Consider the following 22,242-nt stretch of genomic DNA (forward strand, 5'->3'; position numbering starts at 1 on the left):
TAAAATTCACAAACCCAATCATCCCGGCCGTCCCATTGTAGCTGGTTACCAAGCCCCCGCAGAACGTATCTCTGCCTACGTAGATCAACACCTTCAACCCATTACATGCAGTCTCCCATCCTTCATCAAAGACACCAACCACTTTCTCAAACGCCTGGAATCCTTACTCAGTCTGTTACCCCCAGAAACCATCCTTGTAACCATTGATGCCACTTCCTTATACACAAATATTCCGCTTGTCCAGGGCCTCGCTGCGATGGAGCACTTCCTTTCACGCCGATCACCTGCCACCCTACCTAAAACCTCTTTCCTCATTACCTTAGCCAGCTTCATCCTAACCCACAACTTCTTCACTTTCGAAGGTCAGACATACTAACAATTAAAGGGAACAGCCATGGGTACCAGGATGGCCCCCTCGTACGCCAACCTATTCATGGGTCGCTTAGAGGAAGCCTTCTTGGCTACCCAGGCCGGCCAACCCAAAGTTTGGTACAGATTTATTGATGACATTTTCATGATCTGGACTCACAGTGAAGAACAACTCGAGTATTTCCTCTCCAACTTCATCTCCTTTGGTTCCATCAGACTCACCTGGTCCTACTCCAAATCCCATGCCACTTTCCTTGACGTTGACCTCCACCTGTCCAATGGCCAGCTTCACACGTCTGTCCACATCAAACCCACCAACAAGCAACAGTACCTCCATTATGACAGCTGCCACCCATTCCACATCAAACGGTCCCTTCCCTACAGCCTAGGTCTTCGTGGCAAACGAATCTGCTCCAGTCCGGAATCCCTGAACCATTACACCAACAACCTGAAAACAGCTTTTGCATCCCGCAACTACCCTCACGACCTGGTACAGAAGCAAAAAACCAGAGCCACTTCCTCATCTCCTCAAACCCAGGACCTCCAACAGAAGAACCCCAAAAGTGCCCCACTTGTGACAGGATACTTTCCGGGACTGGATCAGACTCTCAATGTGGCTCTCCAGCAGGGATATGACTTCCTCAAATCCTGCCCTGAAATGTGATCCATCCTTCATGAAATCCTCCCCACTCCACCAAGAGTGTCTTTCTGCCATCCACCTAACCTTCGTAACCTCTTAGTTCATCCCTATAAAATCCCCAAACCACCTTCCCTACCCTCTGGCTCCTACCCTTGTAACTGCCCCCGGTGTAAAACCTGTCCCATGCACCCTCCCACCACCACCTACTCCCGTCCTGTAACCCGGAATGTGTACTAGATCAAAGGCAGAGCCACGTGTGAAAGCACCCACATGATTTACCAACTGACCTGCCTATGTGAGAATGACCAGCAACAAACTGTCCATTCGCAAGAATGGACACAGGCAGACAGTGTTTGTTGGTAAGGAGAATCACCCTGTGGCTAAACATGCCTTGGTGCACGGCCAGCACATCTTGGCACAGTGTTACACCGTCCGGGTTATGTAGAGTCTTCCCACTAACACCAACCTGTCAGAACTACGGAGATGGGAACTTGCCCTTCAGTATATCCTCTCTTCTCGTTATCCGCCAGGCCTCAACCTCCGCTAATTTCAAGTTGCCGCCAATCATACCTCACCTGTCTTTGAACAACATCTTTGCCTATTTACTACCACCTCGACTGACATCTCTGCCCAAACTCTTTGCCTTTACAAATGTCTGCTTGTGTCTGTGTATGTGCGGATGGATATGTGTGTGTGTGTGGGAGTGTATACTTGTCCTTTTTTCCCCCTAAGGTAAGTCTTTCCGCTCCTGGGATTGGAATGACTCCTTACCCTCTCCCTTAAAACCCACATCCTTTCGTCTTTCCCTCTCCTTCCCTCTTTCCTGACGAAGCAACCAGGGGTTGCGAAAGCTCGAATTTTGTGTGTATGTTTGTGTTTGTTTGTGTGTCTATCGACCTGCCAGCGCTTTTGTTTGGTAAGTCTCATTATCTTTCTTTTTATATATATATATATATATAGTTATAATAGAAGGAAACATTCCACGAAGGAAAAATATACCTAAAAACAAAGATGATGTGACTTACCAAATGAAAGTGCTGGCAGGTCGACAGACAGACAAACGAACACAAACATACACACAAAATTCAAGCTTTCGCAACAAACTGTTGCCTCATCAGGAAAGAGGGAAAGATGAAAGGATGTGGGTTTTAAGGGAGAGGGAAAGGAGTCATTCCAGTCCCGGGAGTGGAAAGACTTACCTTAGGGGGAAAAAGGGACGGGTGTGTGTGCGAGTGTATACCCGTCCCTTTTTCCCCCTAAGGTAAGTCTTTCCACTCCCGGGACTGGAATGACTCCTTTCCCTCTCCCTTAAAACCCACATCCTTTCGTCTTTCCCTCTCCTTCCCTCTTTCCTGATGAGGCAACAGTTTGTTGCGAAAGCTTGAATTTTGTGTGTATGTTTGTGTTCGTTTGTCTGTCTGTCGACCTGCCAGCACTTTCATTTGGTAAGTCACATTATCTTTGTTTTTATATATATATATATATATATATATATATATATAATTTTAGCAGAGTGTGTCCCATTACAAAATTTGGACACAATTTATTTACAGTATTTTGTGACACACTACAAGATTTGCCAATTAGTGTACAAAATGATGCCAAAAGACCTGATACATAACATATTACAGAAAACATAAGAAAAGTATCTACTATACAAGTCATAATCTATACATGTATTAGGACATGGCATTCAGATTTTCAGCTTTGTGGAACATGCTGTCACAAGACAAATAATACAAAGTCAGCACTACAACATTGCAACACTCACCTATAGAAATAATTACAGAAACAAGGTAAATTACTAGAATTACAAATTGTAAGTTTACTTCCATACAATCAAACCTTCAAAACATAAGATAAATATTTCAGAGCCTAGTGTCCGATGAGTGAGCTGACTTGAAGAACTCACGAAGACGAGTACAGACGAGATGAATACACTCAACCATGAGTAGGAATATAGTACAGAATCAATCAGCCACATCAACCAGAGTATTTTGGATATGTTGACTCATGAAAGAACAAAATAATAAAAAAATATTAGGGCCTAAGTTTATGTTGTGGGGACTGACCCATGAATCCAAACCAGACCGGGTACAAACCAGCAAAAAATGTTACACACACACACACAGAGCAAAAAATGTTAGTTACCCAAAACAGAGTATAGTATGAATCTGCCCTTAACCCAAGTTCCAGTCAGATACGGTATTGCAATACTTGGGATAAATACAGGTAACATAGTCATAAATAGCTTTCAATGATGACATAATTGAGTAGCTTGAGGACCAAAATCAGTATATGAATGCAGACATGTATACATCTTGTTGTATTGTCCATACTAGTAAATGTTTTCCCCACTATTTGCTAACTGTCCATACAAACTAACCTACACACAGAAAGCCTAGAAGATTCATTAACAATTGATAAAAATAAAATTAAAAAAAAACACACACACACACACACACAGATTTAAAGTTACATAATGTGTTGAGAAGTTAATTCCACTATTTGAAAAAACATACATTTATGTGAACTAACACTGTCTTTGGCAGTCTTGGCTAACAGTTCACAAATATCAGTCCCAACACTAATGTAGTTGGCAGACACTCAAGTACGTTACCCAACACCTATGATCTCTTGTAAGTTGACTGGTTCAGCAGGGTACAACCATATAGCAGTGTGGGAAGTGGATCTGCCCACACCTCTCAGTTTCCTCCCTAGAGTTCTCATCACACACTTCAGCAGATAGCTAACTTCCTGTCTAGCATTCACTTCAAACCCTGAAACATTGCTTTGTGTACGACATAAGCTGTTTAATAACTTCTCCACATCACAAAAGATATGCTCTCCCTATTCATTTTTCAAAGTCTGTTTATATGGGATTTGTGTCATGTGCAGTTAAAAAGTGTTCACATATGAAACATTAATAATCAGAGTTAAATGCAATAAAAAAGAAATGAACTAACAAAGTGATACACACAGATATACTAAGATCCTATTCCTAATTTTTACAGCACACATTATGAACACTGTCCCATTTCAAAACTGCAAAGGGATCTACTCATTTAGTCTCATGGCATATGTGTATCAAATTCTAAAGCATAAATCTATTACAGAGCATAATTATACAGAGTATCATAGATTTTAACTCAGTCAGTAGAAAAGACAGAACTTCAAAAATCACATCATTTGACATACTAAATTCCAGGCAAACAAAACACAGCTATAAAGTCTTATGAACCTACAGACAGATTTAAACTCAGTCAATGGATAAGATAGAACTTATAAATTACATCATCTTATATACTACATTCATGACAAACAAGACACAGTTATATAGTCCTATAAATCTACAGACATAGTGTGTATTTTCTTCTAGACTAGGTATAATTATGCATCCATGTTTATAGGTCTTGTCCTCTATACTAAAAGTTAAAAATACTTGACATTTTACATACTTGCTTTGTTTATCAGTAGTTCCTCTTATATTTACATGTGCAATGGACATTTCCACAAAACTGTTTCTAAATTGGTCAAATATACCACAAATTGGGCTACCTGTGTCAATAAAACAGTTCCCTTCCCACTGATCAATCTTAATCTTAATGAAAGGACACCCAAAATCTGAATCATCATCTGTGTTATTAGACACTTGAAAAAGACGACTTTCAATTTCATCAAATGATACATCCATGCCATCATGTCAGGGTTTTATCAACTTTACTGGTATCATAGCATTACTTTGGTTACTCATGTTGTCAGGTAAAGATTGAACAGACTGAATGGGTTCCATAGCACAACTAACATCACTTATTACAGAAGGAACACAAAATATATTACTGGATTCCTGCTTAGATCTTCTTGCACTTCATTCCACCAATCTGAATACAAATTTTGACTAACCACATCTAAGTTATTCCAGAATGCACATTTATCTATTTTATCATCAATATGGTCCCAAACGAATTTCAAAAAGTTTTCACCTTTGTTCCCTAGACTTACAAATAATGTACCTCCTATTTATTATATATATATTTAAGACCTACCCCTGCCCTCAAATAGTGCTAGCAATATCACAATGTTTGCAGATGACACAAGTATAGTGACAGCCAGCAAAACCTCCACTGATGTAGAGTTAAATGTCAACCAAGCACTTGCAAATGCTCTGAAATGGTTCACAGCAAACTCTCTAGCTATAAACTTTGGTAAAACAAATTACATGCAGTTCCAATCCAGTTACATAAGCCCAGAAGAGATTAACTTTGCACACGAGCGCCAACAGTTAACAGAGCGTTCAGAGCACAAAGTTCCTAGGCATTCACATAGATAACTGGTTCAACTGGGAATTTCACATACAGCAAACACTAAAAAAGCTTACCTCAGCGACATTTGTCATCCGAATAATCTCCAAAATTGGAGACATCAATGTATCAAAGTCTGCATATTTTGGCTACTTTCATTCAGTGATGTGCTATGGAATAATCTTTTGGGGCAACTCATCACTTTCAAAAAAAATTTTTGTAAGCCAGAAAAAAGTTGTCCGAATTAGTGTTCCTCCAAGAACCTCATGTTGCAATCTTTTTAAACAGTTATGTATTTTAACCACTATGTCACAATATCTCCTCTCACTCATGGCTTTCACACTTCTCAATTCCTCTGAATATGAAACAAATGAGGCATACCATCATTATAGCACAAGACGGGAAAGTGATATGCACTGTGAACGGAAAAATCTCTCTCTGGTACAAAAAGGGGTAAAGTACACAAGTACAAAAATCAAGTGTCTAAAAGAAAAGAAAATGCTATTAAAAAAAAGCTAAAGGAATTCCTACTGGAAAAATGTTTCTACTCTTTAGATGAACTCTTCAGCAGAAATAAATAATTTGAGTTGTAATTCAGATTATTTCCTTTGGCATTGTTACCTGTATTGTTTTTTATCACTGTTGTATTTTTGTATTGTATTGTTTATTATCTTGATTATATTATTGTATTGTACCAGTTTTGAATCATTCATCTACCATGTGTAATATACCAGTATGTATTGTATTGTATGATATCTATATTGTATCTGCTTTGACTCGTTCCTCATCCATGCCTAGTCATGCCATACTGGATCTATGAAATATGTATCTCAAATCTCAAAAGTACCATGGTGTTTGCATGCCGTGTTTTTGTTGCATGCTACTGTTTCTCCGTGGCAGGGAAAGCTGGACCTGCTATGCGACGTGTTATCTGAGACAGATGTGGATGTTCAAGATCACCCTCTTGAATCTTCGGATGGATGACAGCGATAATGACCCTGATTTTGAGATGTATAGTGATCACGACACTAATTCAGACCAGGAAACTGAAAGTGATGAAGATGTGACAGCTGATGATGATGGATCTTACTTCTTCGGTAAAAATAGATGTTTTCATTGGAGAAAAAAGTAGCCACCAGCTAACGTAAGAACAAGGCAACACAACACCATCTTGCAGTTTCCTGGACTGTAACAGATGGCGAAAAGTCTTGGAGAAAACCCTGCTGTTTTGGAGGTATGGAAACTCTTCTTTACATCAGACATTCTAGATGAAATGATTCGATGGACAAATCTGAAAATATCTAAGCTTAGAGCACAGTAAGTTAACGATCACTTATCCTATCTACAAGATGTTGATGTTATTGAATTGAAGGCTATAATTGGACTATTAGTGTATTCAGCCATTTTCAAGTTGGGGAACGAGTCTGTTTACAGCTTGTCTCCAACCGATGGAACAGGCAGAGATGTTTTCAGATGCACTGTTAGCAAAGAAAGATTTCTGTTTTTATTGTCTGCATTATGATTTGACAATCCGGATGATCGGGTGGAAAGAAAGAAAATAGACAGATCAGCAGCAATGTCACAAATCTTTCTGTGTTTCATTGAAAAGAGTCAACTTTGCTACTCTGTAGGTGCAACAGTGTGTGCCGATGAAATGCTTGTCCCTTTTCGTGGAAGGTGTGGGTTCAGAATGTACATGCCAAACAAACCAGCAAAGTATGGCCTGAAAGTTCAGTTTTTGACTGACACTCATACAAATTACTTGTACAATGCATACATGTATTCTGGAAAAGGTAGCGACGGTCACACCCTTCCCAGCCATGAGACAGGTCACAGTGTTCCCACACAGGCTGTTCTTCGACTGGTGAAACCCATTGAAAACACAAGGAGAAATGTTACAGGTGATAACAGGTACACGTCAGTAGAACTGGTCAATGAATTTTCAAAAAAAGGTCTCACATACGTTGGTACACTGAAAAAGAACAAAAAGGAGATCCCACAGAACTTCTTACCTAATAAGAAATGTGGTGTGAAGACATCTGTTTATGGTTTTACTGAAGACATGACTCTGGTTTCCTTCATGCCCAAGAAGTCCAAAGTGACTGTAGCAGTCGTGCGGTTCCAGATTGAAGCTCCTAGAACCACTCAGCCACCACGGCCAGCTGAGGTTTGGACTGTCTCAACCAAAGGTCAAAAGTCACCAGATAAGAAGATGGGCTTTGGCCATTTTCTTCACAGTAGTGGTACATCAAGCTTATCCAAAGGAAGAAGTAATGACGAGATTGAGCTTCATGAAGACTCTAGCAAGAGACCTAGTTGAACCTCATATGCAGCGTAGAATTTCTATCGGACGTTTCCCATGAACGTTGAGTAACACCATCAGAAGAATATGTCGCATACAAGATGAGCCTCAGACACTGAAAGAAGAATTTGAAAATTGAAAAATGTGTGCCTTTTGCCCTCCTCATCTGAAGAGGAAAACAAGATATCTGTGTCAACAGTGTGGTGTTCTTATTTATTTGGAGTGTTCCAGGAAGGTCTGTGTGAAGTGTTAGTAGGTGGAAATTGACTAAAGTATGATTCAGTGCCCCATGAGAACACATATTTAGTTTCTACTTGTAATTTTAGAAGTAAAATGCGGCAAAGTTTCTCCACTCATCGACTTATGGACTGAATTATTTGCTCTACATTGCAAAGATGAGTCATAAACTGAAAGTGGACTTCACACACAATTTATCGTAAGTCAAGTTGGATTTTTCCGCCTAGTCATATTGCCAATTTGTAATATAATCCCTCGGATGATAATCTGTGTGTGAGTAGAGAGCTATTTGCTGTTATTTTCGTAACTCATAAAATAAAAATATACCCCAAATTTCGCTTTGTTTTAATTGTCGAAGTGCTTAAAATACTGCATTGCTTAAAAACATCAAATTTCTACAAAGCCCACCTCTAAGAAATATGTTCAGCAAAATGCTGGTTTGATATATAAAATATAAAAATGTGGTCTATGAGACCCCTCCATAGTAATTGTGTTCCTGTGAATGACCATAGTGGTTAAGGGTTAATCACAGAAGTCTCATCACTATCAAAGTCACACACCTCACCTAATTCATTTGCAGTAAGCTACCAGTCTCAGACTTACCTACCTCAGTTATTTCACAGCTCTCATCCACATCTACATCAAAAATACCTAAAACAACAATATCAGAAATTGAGTCAGCCTTGATGCAAAACACCTTGTTTTTCATTTCTTTTTTCTTTACTCACAAACTAGTTTCGGTGACAAATATCATCATCACCATCATCATCAGTGGGTTTTTTCATCTAAAACATGCTGAAAATAGCATGGTTATACAAACACAGTGGCACATTATTACAGTTTTACTATTCGTTTTTTGAAATATAGTTTTATATGGATACTTTCATCCTACCTTATTTATTGTATGTTACAGCATGTTTTTGAGAATTATTGTTGCTGTTTGTGACATATTTTCTGTGCGCTTTTTTTTCCGTTGCTGTTTTTCCTCAGCAAACATCATGTCATCTGCAACTGTGGGAGCGGCAGTTAGTAAACAAAATACTAAAAGGTGAACTTGGTATGTTAGCAATATACACTTGGGGGTTGGAGTAGTGTTGTGGAATCCAGTTATTTGGTGTGTACTGAGCTGTTACTTAGCTATTCGTGTACTCAAGTTCGTTGGATGGTATGTAGCTGATTCTGTACACAGAAAAACAAAACTTCTGCACTTTTTTATGATCAAGAATACTACGCCTAACGCCATCTTGCTGTTCGTGTGTCGCGAGAGGTGTATCTCATGTGGCGAGAAAGGCTATGAAAATTGAAAACTGTAGTGCGAATTATGATTTTTTTTCTTTATTGTTATTTTAACACCTTACACAAAAAGGTGGGTTGGCAGTGGCAATAGTACGCCGCTATTTGGCCACAGACATAGAAACACAAAACATAACGATGGACAAAAACAGTAGACACATGAGCAAAAAACACGAAGCTGTTCACAGGCATAGAAAAATAAAAAACTGTCATCACGGTACACGAACACTGATGATTGAGATGACACACGTGAACGATGGAGCGTGGGCGACGAAAACACTGATGCACTAACACGATGACAGACACACACAGAACTGATGGCGATGATCTCCGGCATGCGAATGTTCACATGACATGTGCGAGTCCGGGGACCTGCCAAAAGGGGATAGGTGGTGGAGTAGGGAGAGGGGAGAGTGTAGAGGAGATGGGGGGGGGGAGGAAAGAAGGTGGGTTGGGGGGAGGGGGAAGCCCAGGGGAGGAAGGGAGGAGGGAGAGAATGGAGAGAGGGTCCCCTGAGGAAAAAACACAGGATGTGGAAGAGGAGGATCAAAGTTGGTAGGAGGGGTAGATGAAGGGGATGAGGGCATCAGGGAGAGGGAGTTGGTGGAAGCCACCTTGGGCGAGGGTATGGAGAGCAGGTGGGATGTAGGAATACAGGTGCGGCAGTGGACGGGGCTGGGAGAGGATGGGTGAGACAAGCTGGTTAAGGGGATCAAGTTTACGGGAGGTGTAGAGGACCTGTATCTGTTCAAGGAAAAGGAGGTGGTGTGGGAAAGGAATAAGGTCATACAGGATCCGCGTGAAGGAGGGGAGACGGATGCGATAGGTGAGGCGAAGAGCATGGCGTTCGAGGATTTGAAGGGATTTGTAAAAGGTAGGAGGGGCAGAGATCCAGGCAGGGTGGGCATAGCAGAGGATAAGGCGGATGAGGGATTTATAGGTATGGAGGATGGTGGAGGGGTCCAGACCCCCTGTGCGGCCAGAAAGGAGCTTGAGGAGACGGAGTCGGGAGCATGCCTTGGCTTGGATTGTCCGGGATATGGGGTCCAGGAGAGGCGACGGTCAAGTGTGACGCCAAGGTACTTGAGGGTGGGTGAGGGCGATAGGACGGCCATAAATGGTGATATAGAAATCAAGGAGACGGAAGGAAGGGGTGGTTTTGCCTACAATGATCGCCTGGGTCTTAGAAGGATTGACCTTGAGCAACCACTGGTTGCAGTAAGTGGTGAACTGGTCAAGATGGGATTGGAGAAGGTGTTGGGAGTGTTACAGGGTGGGGGCGAGGGCGAGGAAGGCGGTGTCATCAGCATACTGGAGAAGGTGGATGGGGGGGGGGTGTAGGCAGCGGCATATCTGCCGTGTACAGAAGATAGAGAAGAGGGGAGAGGACGGAAGCTAGAGCCACACTGGCAGAGGGGTAGAAGGTGTAGGAATCCATGTTATGTATGGTGACATAGGAAGGACGTTGGGAAAGAAAGGACCCTATCAGACAGATGTAATTGATAGGAAGGGTGAAGGTTTGGAGCTTGAAAAGGAGACCGGAATGCCATACTTGGTCATAAGCACGCTCAAGGTCGAGGGAGAGGAATATGGCAGACAGATGGGAGTTGAGCTGTTCAGAGAGGAGATGAGTACGGTAAAGGAGAAGATCATCAGTAGAGAAGGACGGCTGAAAGCCACACTGAGTAGCAGGAAGGAGGCAGTGCTGGTGGATGCGTCGGGAAAGGATGGATTCCAGGACCTTGCTGAAGACCGAGGTAAGGCTGATGGGACAGTAGGAGGAGACAGCGGATGGCAGTTTGTCGGGTTTTGGGAACATCAGGGTACAGGAAGTTTTCCACAGGTCGGGGTAGTAGCCAGTGGACAAGACCACATTATAGAACCTGGCCAGGGTGGAGAGGACGGAGGCAGGAGCTTCACGGAGGTGGCAATAGGTAACACGATCGTGACCGGGAGCGGTGTTGCGTTTCATGCGGAGTGTAAGGATGATATCGAGAGTGGTGATGGTGGCATTGAGTTCACTGTGTGTAATGTTGTCCAAGTACTGGAAGCCAGGAGCGAGTGGAGGGACAGAGGTGTCAGTTTGATCGTGGACACCCGGGAAGAGGGAGTAATCAAACTGGGGATTGTCAGGGAGGATAAAGATATCGGAAAGGTAGGAGGCATAGTGATTGGCCTTACTAAGGTTGTCAGGGAAAGGTTGGTTATCGTGAAGGAAAGGGCAGTAGGGGGGAAGTGGGGTTAGATCCGGTAAGGCAGCGGAAGGTGGACCAGTACTTGGATGAGTTGATAGGAAGTGTGGCATTAAGATGGGCACATGTCTGTCGCCAGTCCTGGCATTTCTTAGCCACGAGAAAGTTTCTGATGTGTCTTTGTAGTTGCAGGTGGTGTCGTAGTGTGTCCGGGTCACACGTGCAAAGGAAGGCATGGTAGAGATGGCGGGATTCACAGAGGAGGAGGACAGCCTGTGGGGGTAAAGTGGGACGGTGGGGGTGGATGGCGACGGTAGGGACGTGGCCCTCCATGGCCTCAGACAAGGTCTGCTGGAGAAAGGAGGCAGCATGGGTAACATCATCAGGGTGGTGGTAGGTTAGGGGGTGGCTGTCGAACTGGGTAGAGAGGGTATCCCGGTAGGCATTCCAGTTGACACGGGAATAATCATGGATATATTTTGGGGGAGGGTCAATGCGAGGATCGGGACGGGGGCGACAACCGTCTGAAACGGTGAGGAGGACAGGGAGATGCTCACTACCAATAGGATCAAGGATGTCCACCGCTATGCAGCCAAGGAGTTTGGGGGAGGAGAGGACGACATCAGGAGTGGAGTTGGATTCGGGGTGGGTGTGCTGGGGAATGGGGACGAGGTCGCCTTGGAGGGAGGAGAGGAACCGATGCCACCGCCATAGCTGGGCAGCGGAATGACTATGAATGTTGAGGTCTCACGTAGGAGGAGAAGGTGTGGTCGATGTGGGAAACGAAGCCAAAAGAAATAGGGGCGTTAGGGTGGACATAGATGGTGCTGCAGGTGATGGTAAGGCCAGGGAAGAAGAGACTAAGGATCAGGTGTTCTGTGGGGTGGGGAAGGAGGGGTTGGAGCCGAACAGGGATCTGGCAGTGGTGGCCGATGGCTACTCCACCACATGCTATTGGGAGGGACTTATCAGAGCGATGAAGGAGGTGGGGTGAGGTGTGTTCGGTATGTTGGGGCTGAAGAAAGGTTTTGTTGAGGAGGAAGGCATCCCATGGTGTGTTGTGAGGGTGTGCATGCGGAGGTTCTTGTTTGCTGGAAGGGAGCGAATTACGACAACTTCTGTTCCTTATATATGTGTCTGTGTGTGAAGGGCAAGTAGTTCTTTTGCTTGTGTGTGCTTCCTGTTCGGTGTCCTTGGTCAGTTCTCTCAGAGTGGTAAAGTGTGTGTTGTTGCAAAGTGTTGTGTTTTCGTTTATTACATTTTTCCCTTTGACTATGGCCTTTTGTTTGTAGTAATTATCATCTACTGTTAGTTGTCGGTATAGACTGTTGCTGTTTTTCATAATGTGTAGATCATTTTCGATATTAGTGGGGTTATGGTTTTTGTTCATTAGATGTTCTGCAAAAGTTGAATGTGTGCTGTCAATCTTTAGAGCTCTCATGTGATCTGTGTACCATGTTTGGAAGTTTCTGCTTGTTTGTCCTATGTGATGGGCCTGACAGGAGTTGCAAGTGAGTTGATATATTCCAGTGTTGCTGAATTTGCCTGAGGTTTTCCTGACTGGTCTTAGTCATTTCTGAACTGTATAGTTTGTTCTGGAAGTTATTGAGATCCCTTGCTTTTTAAAGATGTTTCCTGTTCTATATGATATTTTGTTATTGTATGTTAGTGTGCACCATCTCTCTCTTTTTCATGAAGTGATGTGGTCTGCTGTGTTGTCTGTGTGTACTGCATGTTTCAGTTTTACCTTGTTGAGTTTGTTTATGATGTCTGTTTTGTAGTCGTTTTCAACAGCAATTTGTTTGATTATATTTAGTTCCTGTGTGTAGTTTTCTGGTTTAAGAGGTTTTCTGTTTATACTGTGGATCATGTGTGTGAAACTGGTATATTTATGCACTGTCAAGTGGTTGCATGAGCTGTGGATAACAGTGCTTGTGGATGCGGGTTTTCTGTGGATGGAGAATTCATTTTGGAGGTTGTTTCTTGTTATTGTAAGATCCAAGAAATTTAGTTTCTTATTTTTTTTTCTATTTCCATTGTGAAGTGGATTTGTGGGTGTACTGTGTTGATGTTACTGTGTAGCTCTTCTATCCTGTTCTGTGTTTCATCTACAAGACAGATTATGTCATCCACATATCGGTACCAGTAGATTATTTTATACCCTCCTTGTTTTGCAATGTTATTGAATATTGTGTTCTCTATATGGGAAAATGTTGGCTAAGGTTCCACTGATGGCGGATCCTGTGGGTAGCTCCACTTGTTGCAAATAGAAGTTGTTGTTGAAAGTGAAGTAGTTTTGCTCTGTGATTAGCCTAAGAATGGATGAGATTTCATTTATTTGTATGTCTGGGAATTTCTTGCATTTTAGCTGTTGCTCTATAATGTTTATAGTTTCTTCTATGGGTGTGTTTGTGTACATGGATGCAATGTCTAAGATACCAGTTTTGCTGTTGGGGGGGGGGGGGGGGGGGGGGGGATATTCATATTCTTAATTTTCTCTATTATTTCTCCTGTGTTTTTGAGGCATCTGTTGTTTGTGTATGTGTAAGTTTTCTGTAGGAATGTGTGCATGTGTCTGCCTAGTAAGTAAGATAGAGCTTTTCCCAGAGTTTTGTGGACCTTTAGCAGGCTTGTTAAGAGTGGAGATTTAGGGTTCTTTTGTGTCATTCTTTTTATCTGGTTCTGTGTCAAGGTGTGAGTGATATTTTTTAAGAGTGTCTTTACATTTATTCGGAATCTTTGTGTTGGGTCACTGGTTAGCTTGCATATTTCATTCTCTGCCAGAAATTTTTCTGTTTTCTCAAAGTATTCTGCCTCTGTTAGTAAGATTAGAGCATTCCCTTTGTCAGCCTTGGTGATGAGAGCAATGTGTTTTAGTTTGCTGTGTATACTGTTAATGGTTTTCTCATCAGATGTTTTTTTATGTGTGTTTATGGATGGTTTGTTCTTTCTGATGATTTGTTTCATTTCCTCTGCCACTAATTCTTTTGTTAGTCCTAGGTTGAAGTCTCAAGTGTTTGTTTTTTCATGTTGTCCTATGATGTATTCAGTCTTGGTAATAAGACTTTCGATGGTCTTATGTGTTATGTGGGTGTTCAAATTGTATTTCGGGCCTTTCTCAAGTAGCTGTTGTTGTTCTTTTGTGAGTGTTATGTCAGTAGGGCCTAAAATTAATCAAGCATCCATGGAATGTTTGTTGTGTGTGTTTGTCTTGCAAACAGCAAGATGGCTTAATATTCTTGATCATAAGAAAGTGCAAAAGTTTTGTTTTTCTATGTATAGAATCAGCTACATACCGTCCAACGAATGTGAGTACATGAATATCTAAGTAACAGCTCAGTACACACCAAATAACTGGATTCCATAACACTACTGCAACCCCAAGTGTATATTGCTAACATATGAAGTTCACCTTTTAGTATTTTGTTTACTAACAGCTGCTGGCACAGTTGCAGATGACATGAATATGTTGCAAACAGTGACAATAATTCTCAAAAACATGCTGTAACATACAATAAATAAGGCAGGATGAAAGTATCCATATAAAACTATATTTCAAAAAACGAATAGTAAAAATGTAGTGATGTGCCACTGTGTTTGTATGACTGTGCTATTTTCTGCATGTTTTAGATGAAAAAACCCACTGATGATGATGATATTTGTTGCCGAAACTAGTTTGGGAGAATAAAGAAAAAAGAAACGAAGAACAAGGTGTTTTGCATCAAGATGGACTCAATTTCTGATATTGTTGCTTTTCTATGCAAACACAGACGAAATGAAAGAGTTCCAAGATAAAATTATTGTATCAAAATACCACCTAACTCAGATCCAATACAGTCATCGCCTGCTTTACATACATCAATAACACCGTTTTCTGTCCAAGAGAAGAAGTCATTAGTAGGCTACACACTACATCAAAATTCTCATTACTCTCATATTCTAGTTTTTGATTGGCACCTACATCATTATAATTAAACACAGTATCCCAAAACTTTCAATCAGAACATAAATGAGAAATCTGATTTTCCTTCTGTTCAACTTCAGATACCTGTGCAACATTATTAATACTGTTATTATTGTCTAATTTCAAGTGTAAATTGGGGCTCCTGTACTTGTGTTTCTTTGTCCGAAAACTGTGGTCCTACATTAAGGCGGACTGCTGTTTCCCAAGTAGTTACCTCTATGTACATTATGTTTCATATAACAAAATATTACATGGTAAAAAATATAGCACTGTTGTACCCTATTAGCTTATAGCTGCCTCTACACCCATATCTATACATGACAGTAAGCCTTAATTTACAAATAAATTAGGTCATCTTTGCAACTATTCTGAAATTCTTCTATACTATAAAAGGTATTTTCCTTCATCCACACTTTGGTTTTAGTTTTCAAAATATCCAGTGAAACCAATTGAGCCTGTACAAGTAAAGTTTTGAATAATTTTATGCCTATGTATTCATAACTAGATTGGGTTTCCTTATGCCTGGTTGTGGGTATATCAATCATATTTGTTTGTCGAGTATTGTGTTGAGGAACAGATTTCCTTATAGTGTAGTGGTTTTAAGTTTTCTTTTATGTTTAATAGGCAACAATATATGTAAGTCTTTAAAATAAGGTCTACATGAGGTCTTGTTGTCAGTGATTCCATAAAAACATCTAATTGCTTTTTTCTGCCAAGTGAAAATTTTTTGGCTACCTCATAAAAGAATGCCATATTGCAGATGGCAGTGAAAGAAGGCGTAGTGTGAATGAAGTAATAAATCTTGTGTAAAACATGTGTAGTTTGGCTAGTAGGTAGATAACTTGTGATAAAGTTTGACGTAAATAATCTGTATGTGTCTCCCATGTTAATTTCGAGTCAACATGTATTTGTAGTAGTTTAACAGATGATAACTCAGTGATACTGTTTTATAGGCTGAAGATTGTCTTGAAAGTCTTTTCATGGTTCATCCTTAGGTCATTAGCTTTAAACCAGATATTAGATATTTTGAGACATTCTTCACTTTCCTCCTTCAGTTTGTTTATATCCTTTCTGGAATTAGCTAATGTCATGTCATCAGCATAGAGGATAGATTTACAGGGTAAGTTACTCTGAAACTCATTCACAAATACACTCCTGGAAATTGAAATAAGAACACCGTGAATTCATTGTCCCAGGAAGGGGAAACTTTATTGACACATTCCTGGGGTCAGATACATCACATGATCACACTGACAGAACCACAGGCACATAGACACAGGCAACAGAGCATGCACAATGTCGGCACTAGTACAGTGTATATCCACCTTTCGCAGCAATGCAGGCTGCTATTCTCCCATGGAGACGATCGTAGAGATGCTGGATGTAGTCCTGTGGAACGGCTTGCCATGCCATTTCCACCTGGCACCTCAGTTGGACCAGCGTTCGTGCTGGACGTGCAGACCGCGTGAGACGACGCTTCATCCAGTCCCAAACATGCTCAATGGGGGACAGATCCGGAGATCTTGCTGGCCAGGGTAGTTGACTTACACCTTCTAGAGCACGTTGGGTGGCACGGGATACATGCAGACGTGCATTGTCCTGTTGGAACAGCAAGTTCCCTAGCCGGTCTAGGAATGGTAGAACGATGGGTTCGATGATGTACGGCCAGTGTAGGAGATCTCTCCCCACACCATGATGCCGGGTGTTGGCCCTGTGTGCCTCGGTCATATGCAGTCCTGATTGTGGCGCTCACCTGCATGGCGCCAAACACGCATACGACCATCATTGGCACCAAGGCAGAAGCGACTCTCATCGTTGAAGACGACACGTCTCCATTCGTCCCTCCATTCACGCCTGTCGCGACACCACTGGAGGCGGGCTGCACGATGTTGGGGCGTGAGTGGAAGACGGCCTAACGGTGTGCGGGACTGTAGCCCAGCTTCATGGAGACGGTTGCGAATGGTCCTCGCCGATACCCCAGGAGCAACAGTGTCCCTAATTTGCTGGGAAGTGGCGGTGCGGTCCCCTACGGCACTGCGCATCCGTGCGTCGCTGCGGTCCGGTCCCAGGTCAACGGGCACGTGCACCTTCCGCAGACCACTGGCGACAACATCGATGTACTGTGGAGACCTCACGCCCCACGTGTTGAGCAATTCGGCGGTACGTCCACCCGGCCTCCCGCATGCCCACTATACGCCCTTGCTCAAAGTCCGTCAACTGCACATACGGTTCACGTCCACGCTGTCGCGGCATGCTACCAGTGTTAAAGACTGCGATGGAGCTCCGTATGCCACGGCAAACTGGCTGACACTGACGGCGGCGGTGCACAAATGCTGCGCAGCTAGCGCCATTCGACGGCCAACACCGCGGTTCCTGGTGTGTCCGCTGTGCCGTGCGTTTCATCATTGCTTGTACAGCCCTCTTGCAGTGTCCGGAGCAAGTATGGTGGGTCTGACACACCGGTGTCAATGTGTTCTTTTTTCCATTTCCAGGAGTGTAATATAAATAGTAAAGGTCCAAGCACCGAGCCCTGAGGAACACCTCGATTCATACTCAGAGTCTGTGACTTTTGGCCATTATGTTTTACAATTTATTTTCTATTGCTGAGGTATGATTCAACTAGTGAGAGTTCCAAGTGTTTGATTCCATAGCAACACAGTTTATCTAATAATAATTTGTGGTTAACTGTGTCAAAAGCCTTACTCAAGTCAATTAAAATTGCTTCATCAGATAATTCTGACTCAAATGAGCTTAGTACAAAAGAAACTGCTTTGACTGTTGATAAGTTTGACCTAAGTCCATACTGAGAATCATTTAATATGTTGATGTAACTCTTCAGGCTTTCCCGGCGATCTAATGACATCTTGGGTTGTCGGATGTTCTGCCGGATATCAGCATCGTACTTGCACGATATTTCGGTCACGTAGCTCATGACCTTCATCAGGTGCGACCTGAGACTGTTCCTCGAGTGGACCTGGTCCAGTATTTATGCCTATGGCCTTCCCCCTCCACCAACGGCTGCAGGCACTTCCTCTGTGGTCCGCGCCCATTCCCTGCGACCTGCTGGAGCGTTGCTGCTTCGTTTTCCGTCCACTGTGGTTCTAGGTGTTCCCTCTGCGGTCTGTGCCCACCAAACCCGCTCCTGGGGGTTTATTGATACTGGACCAGGTCCACTCGAGGAACAGTCGGAGGTCGCACCTGATGAAGGTCACGAGCTATGTGACCGAAATATCGTGCAAGTACGACGCTGATATCCGGCAGAACACCCAACAACCCAAGATGTCATTTAATATATTGTTGTCTGATAGGTGTATGCATATTGCTGCAGTATGCAATATTCTATTATTTTTGTGAGAATAGGCACACATGAAATTGGTCTATAATTATTGATACAGGACTTGTCACCCTTTTTGTAAAATGGCATGACAACTGTCTTTTTGAGACGTTCTGGAAAGTGTCCACTAGAGAGCATCCAGTTTATCAGTATGCAAGGAGGATATGATATGAGATCTACAATTTTTTTTAATTACAAAGTTTGACAGGCCATAAACATCTTCAGATCTGGAGCATCCTAATTTAGAGGTTGCTTTAATTATATCAATCATTTGTACTTCTCTCCATTTACAAGCTGACACTATGTTTGTAATGTTTTGCTGAAAATTTCTGCCAGATATGGGGTGAGAAGTAGGTGTATGTGTAGAATTGGAATTCTGATTTCCCTGAGTTGAGAGGCTAAGTTTGGAAGAGTTGAGAAAAAAGTGATTGAAATCATCAGCACAGATATTAGCAGCTTGGGTGTTGTCTTTATAGTTTATGTCGATACAATGCTCTGCTTTTATTACTTTCCATGCAGCCTTACATTTATTGTGTAATTTTTTGATGAAATCACCATTTGTCTTACACTTGGCTATTTTAATTTCAGATCTATATTTTCTTTTCAGGTATTCGTAAGTTTCTTTATCTACTGCTCCCTTTTTGAGCTTATCATGACAAGTAATTACCAATAGTCTCAGTTTTTGTAATGGAGGTGAAAACCACTTCTGTAAAGTTGAGTGGCTAGGTTTACTGACTTTTTTATTTTTTTTTATTTTTTAACCAGTGGACAGGATATATGGAAGATTTCAGAAATGATTTTGAGGAATGTGCTGAAGGCTTCATCAACGTTTTTGGAGGAATGTATAACAGTATTCCAATCTATAGACCTAAGTTATTCTCTATACTTGCTAATATTTTTATGTGTAAATAGTCTCATACACTGAGTTGGTTCCTGGTCTTCTTTTGGTTTTTCAGTAATTAGTTTCACCCATATATCTCTATGGTCCAACAGATAATTGACATTAAATAAGCCTAGCTCAAAATCACATTTGTATATATTTGTCATTAGATTGTCAAGACAGGAGAAATGCCTTGTAGTACTTTCACTAGCACAAAAGAGATTTAGGATCTTAACATATTTACTAAATTAACATTTCTGGCTGTCATTTTCCTAATCTCTATGTTTAGATCCCCAAAAATTAATATTTTGTCTTTAGTATACTTTTGTATACTGATTGCAAGTTTTTCTAAACATTCTGTAAATTGTTCTACATTATTTTCAGGAGTGTGATACAAAGATGCAGTTATGAGATGTATACTAGGTATAATCAAAGCAGCTGCTTCAAAAACACCTTTAATACAAAAGTCACTAACTTCAAGAACAGTAAGTCTAGATCATTGCTAACATATATGGATGAACCCCCATAAGATTCACTGGGTCAGCAGTAGTATGTAGACAATCTGAAACCTGATGGTACATACAGTTTTATAGCTTCTTCCTTTAACCAATGTTCATTTATACATAAAATTGTTCTTTTGTTACTTTTTAATAGTATACCAAGTTCATCAGCTTTATTTTTCAGAGACCTGACATTTAAGTGCAGAAATAAGATAGAGGTTTTGTCACAGGAGGGGAGGGGTACAGTTTTATGGGGCAATGGAGAACATTTAATTGTTTTTCCAGCCCTGGAATCTATGTTAGGTCATGGTTGGACTTACTTGGAACAACCCATAAAAAATTTTCATTTCTCTTGGGTAATTTTTTGGGTCTCCTTGAAACATGATTGGAAGTTTGTTTCATTTCACTGTCAACAAGTTTTATAAGAACATGTTTTCCCAAATCATTTGGTGCCACTTCATCATGAGTCAAAGAAGATACTTTACTTACGGTGACTGATCTATTCTTTTCTTCTACCCCTGAAGATGATGATGGAGGAGCTGGTTCTGTTTCTGCTGGTGGAGAAGTTGGTTTAGTTGCTGCTGGTGGAGTAGTTGTTTCTGATATTACTGGTAAAGGAGTTGGTTCTGCTACTGCTGGTGTGGGAGATGGCGCTGCTGCTGTAGAAACTGGTTCTTCTGCTGGAGGAGCTGCTTCTGCTGTTGCTGGTGGTGTTTCCTCTGCTACTGCTGGTGAAGGAGATGGTGTTGCTGATGTAGGAGCTGGTTCTAATGCTGGAGGAGTTACTTATGCTGTTACTGATAGTGGTTCTTCTGACACTGATGTTGATTCTACTGCTGTTAGTTTTGCTGCTTTACGTACTTCTGCTGTATTTTCTGTTACTGTATCTAATACTGTATTAGTCATTCTTGGAAATACTTTCTGTGATGATGATACGGGCACCTCTGATGATGTTGTTGGTTAGTGTTGCAGTCTCTTAATAATTTCCATTAGCTTTAGTGTAACAAGTTGCTTTCCAAGGCCATTTAAGTGCAGTCCATGAGTAGTGTGGAATCTGCATCCAATGGTATTAATATTAACAATAAAAACATTTCTATATGGCTTGCATATACTGGAAAAAAGTTCATCGGCAGCACTAATTTCCTTGTTTACACACGACAAGGGCATCAAGTCGTACCTTTGTGGTATATTTATGAGGATAACATTTGTATGACTTAGTTCAGATAAACACTTCTTTAATTCACAGCAGGCTTTAGATGTATCATTTTGGTAAATGTCATTAGACCCACCAAAGAGGACTACAAAATTTTTCGAAGACAGCTTTTTTTATTTCTTCAGAAACAACTAGTTTTCTTATTTCTGAGAGGGGCGCCCCAGGCTTTACAAAGCTCGTCGATTTCACATCTAAAGTTTTATTTATGCGTGAGGCAATACCTCGGCTGTGGCTATCGCCTAAAATGTAAAGTTTTGGAACACGGTCGGGAGTTTTAGACTGATGTTTTGTTTTGCACTTGTTACAGGTAACACCACTGTTTGTGTTTTTCCCGCACTTTCTACAAACATAAACAACAGAACTGTTATTAACACAAGCTGAAGTATCTTGCGGTAAATTTTGAAGCCTATTTGCTTCTTTTTTAAACTGTTTGTGTTTGTCATGTTTTATAACTGAAAACTCTTCCAGTAGAGCATTGATAACTTCGTCTTCGGTGTTTCTCATATTAGTTTTTTGGCCTAAGTCGCCTCTGAAACAGCTTTTGCAGAACCATAGTTTCCTTTTAGGATTGGCATAACACATGAATAATGAAAAAGCGGTTTACAATTTAAGCACATTACACCTTTTACAACACATTTCTTGCAGTGGCATGATGTATCAGACTTCACAATTTCCCAAGAAAGAGTCGAAGTACTTGCTGGATGAGGTGCCTGATTATAACATTTTTCCAGTGCCCAGGTGGTTTTTTTTTTTTTTTTTTGGCAACTACTTTTGCAATAATATAACATGGCATACATGTACTGTCATAATACACACAGAATTTGTTGCATATCGAACACTTTTCCTCGTTATTTTTTGACGTTTGTACAGAACTATTTCCATTGTGATCTCTATCATTCTGATTATTATGGTAAGTGGTTCTTTGTACTGCTGTATCCAGGCTGTCTATGTCTTGTAAAAATTGCTCAAAACAATTGCCAGGCCCATGCACTAAATCCCTCTGCGATCTCTCTGGTA

General features: G+C 41.4%; 1 protein-coding gene across 1 annotated transcript in view; it reads left to right on the forward strand.

Annotated features, from left to right (window-relative positions):
* The window catches only part of LOC126095372 (merozoite surface antigen 2, allelic form 2-like), a 33,574-nt gene extending 12,598 nt beyond the window's left edge, over positions 1–20,976 (forward strand). Inside the window, exon 2 of the mRNA XM_049910177.1 lies at positions 20,537–20,976. Within this exon, the coding sequence (XP_049766134.1) occupies positions 20,537–20,976 (440 nt within the window). The remainder of the gene's footprint in view (positions 1–20,536) is intronic.
* Positions 20,977–22,242: the final 1,266 nt, after the last annotated feature.

This window comes from Schistocerca cancellata, chromosome 8 (genome assembly GCF_023864275.1).
Source record: "Schistocerca cancellata isolate TAMUIC-IGC-003103 chromosome 8, iqSchCanc2.1, whole genome shotgun sequence".
Taxonomy (NCBI): Eukaryota; Metazoa; Arthropoda; class Insecta; order Orthoptera; family Acrididae; genus Schistocerca; species Schistocerca cancellata.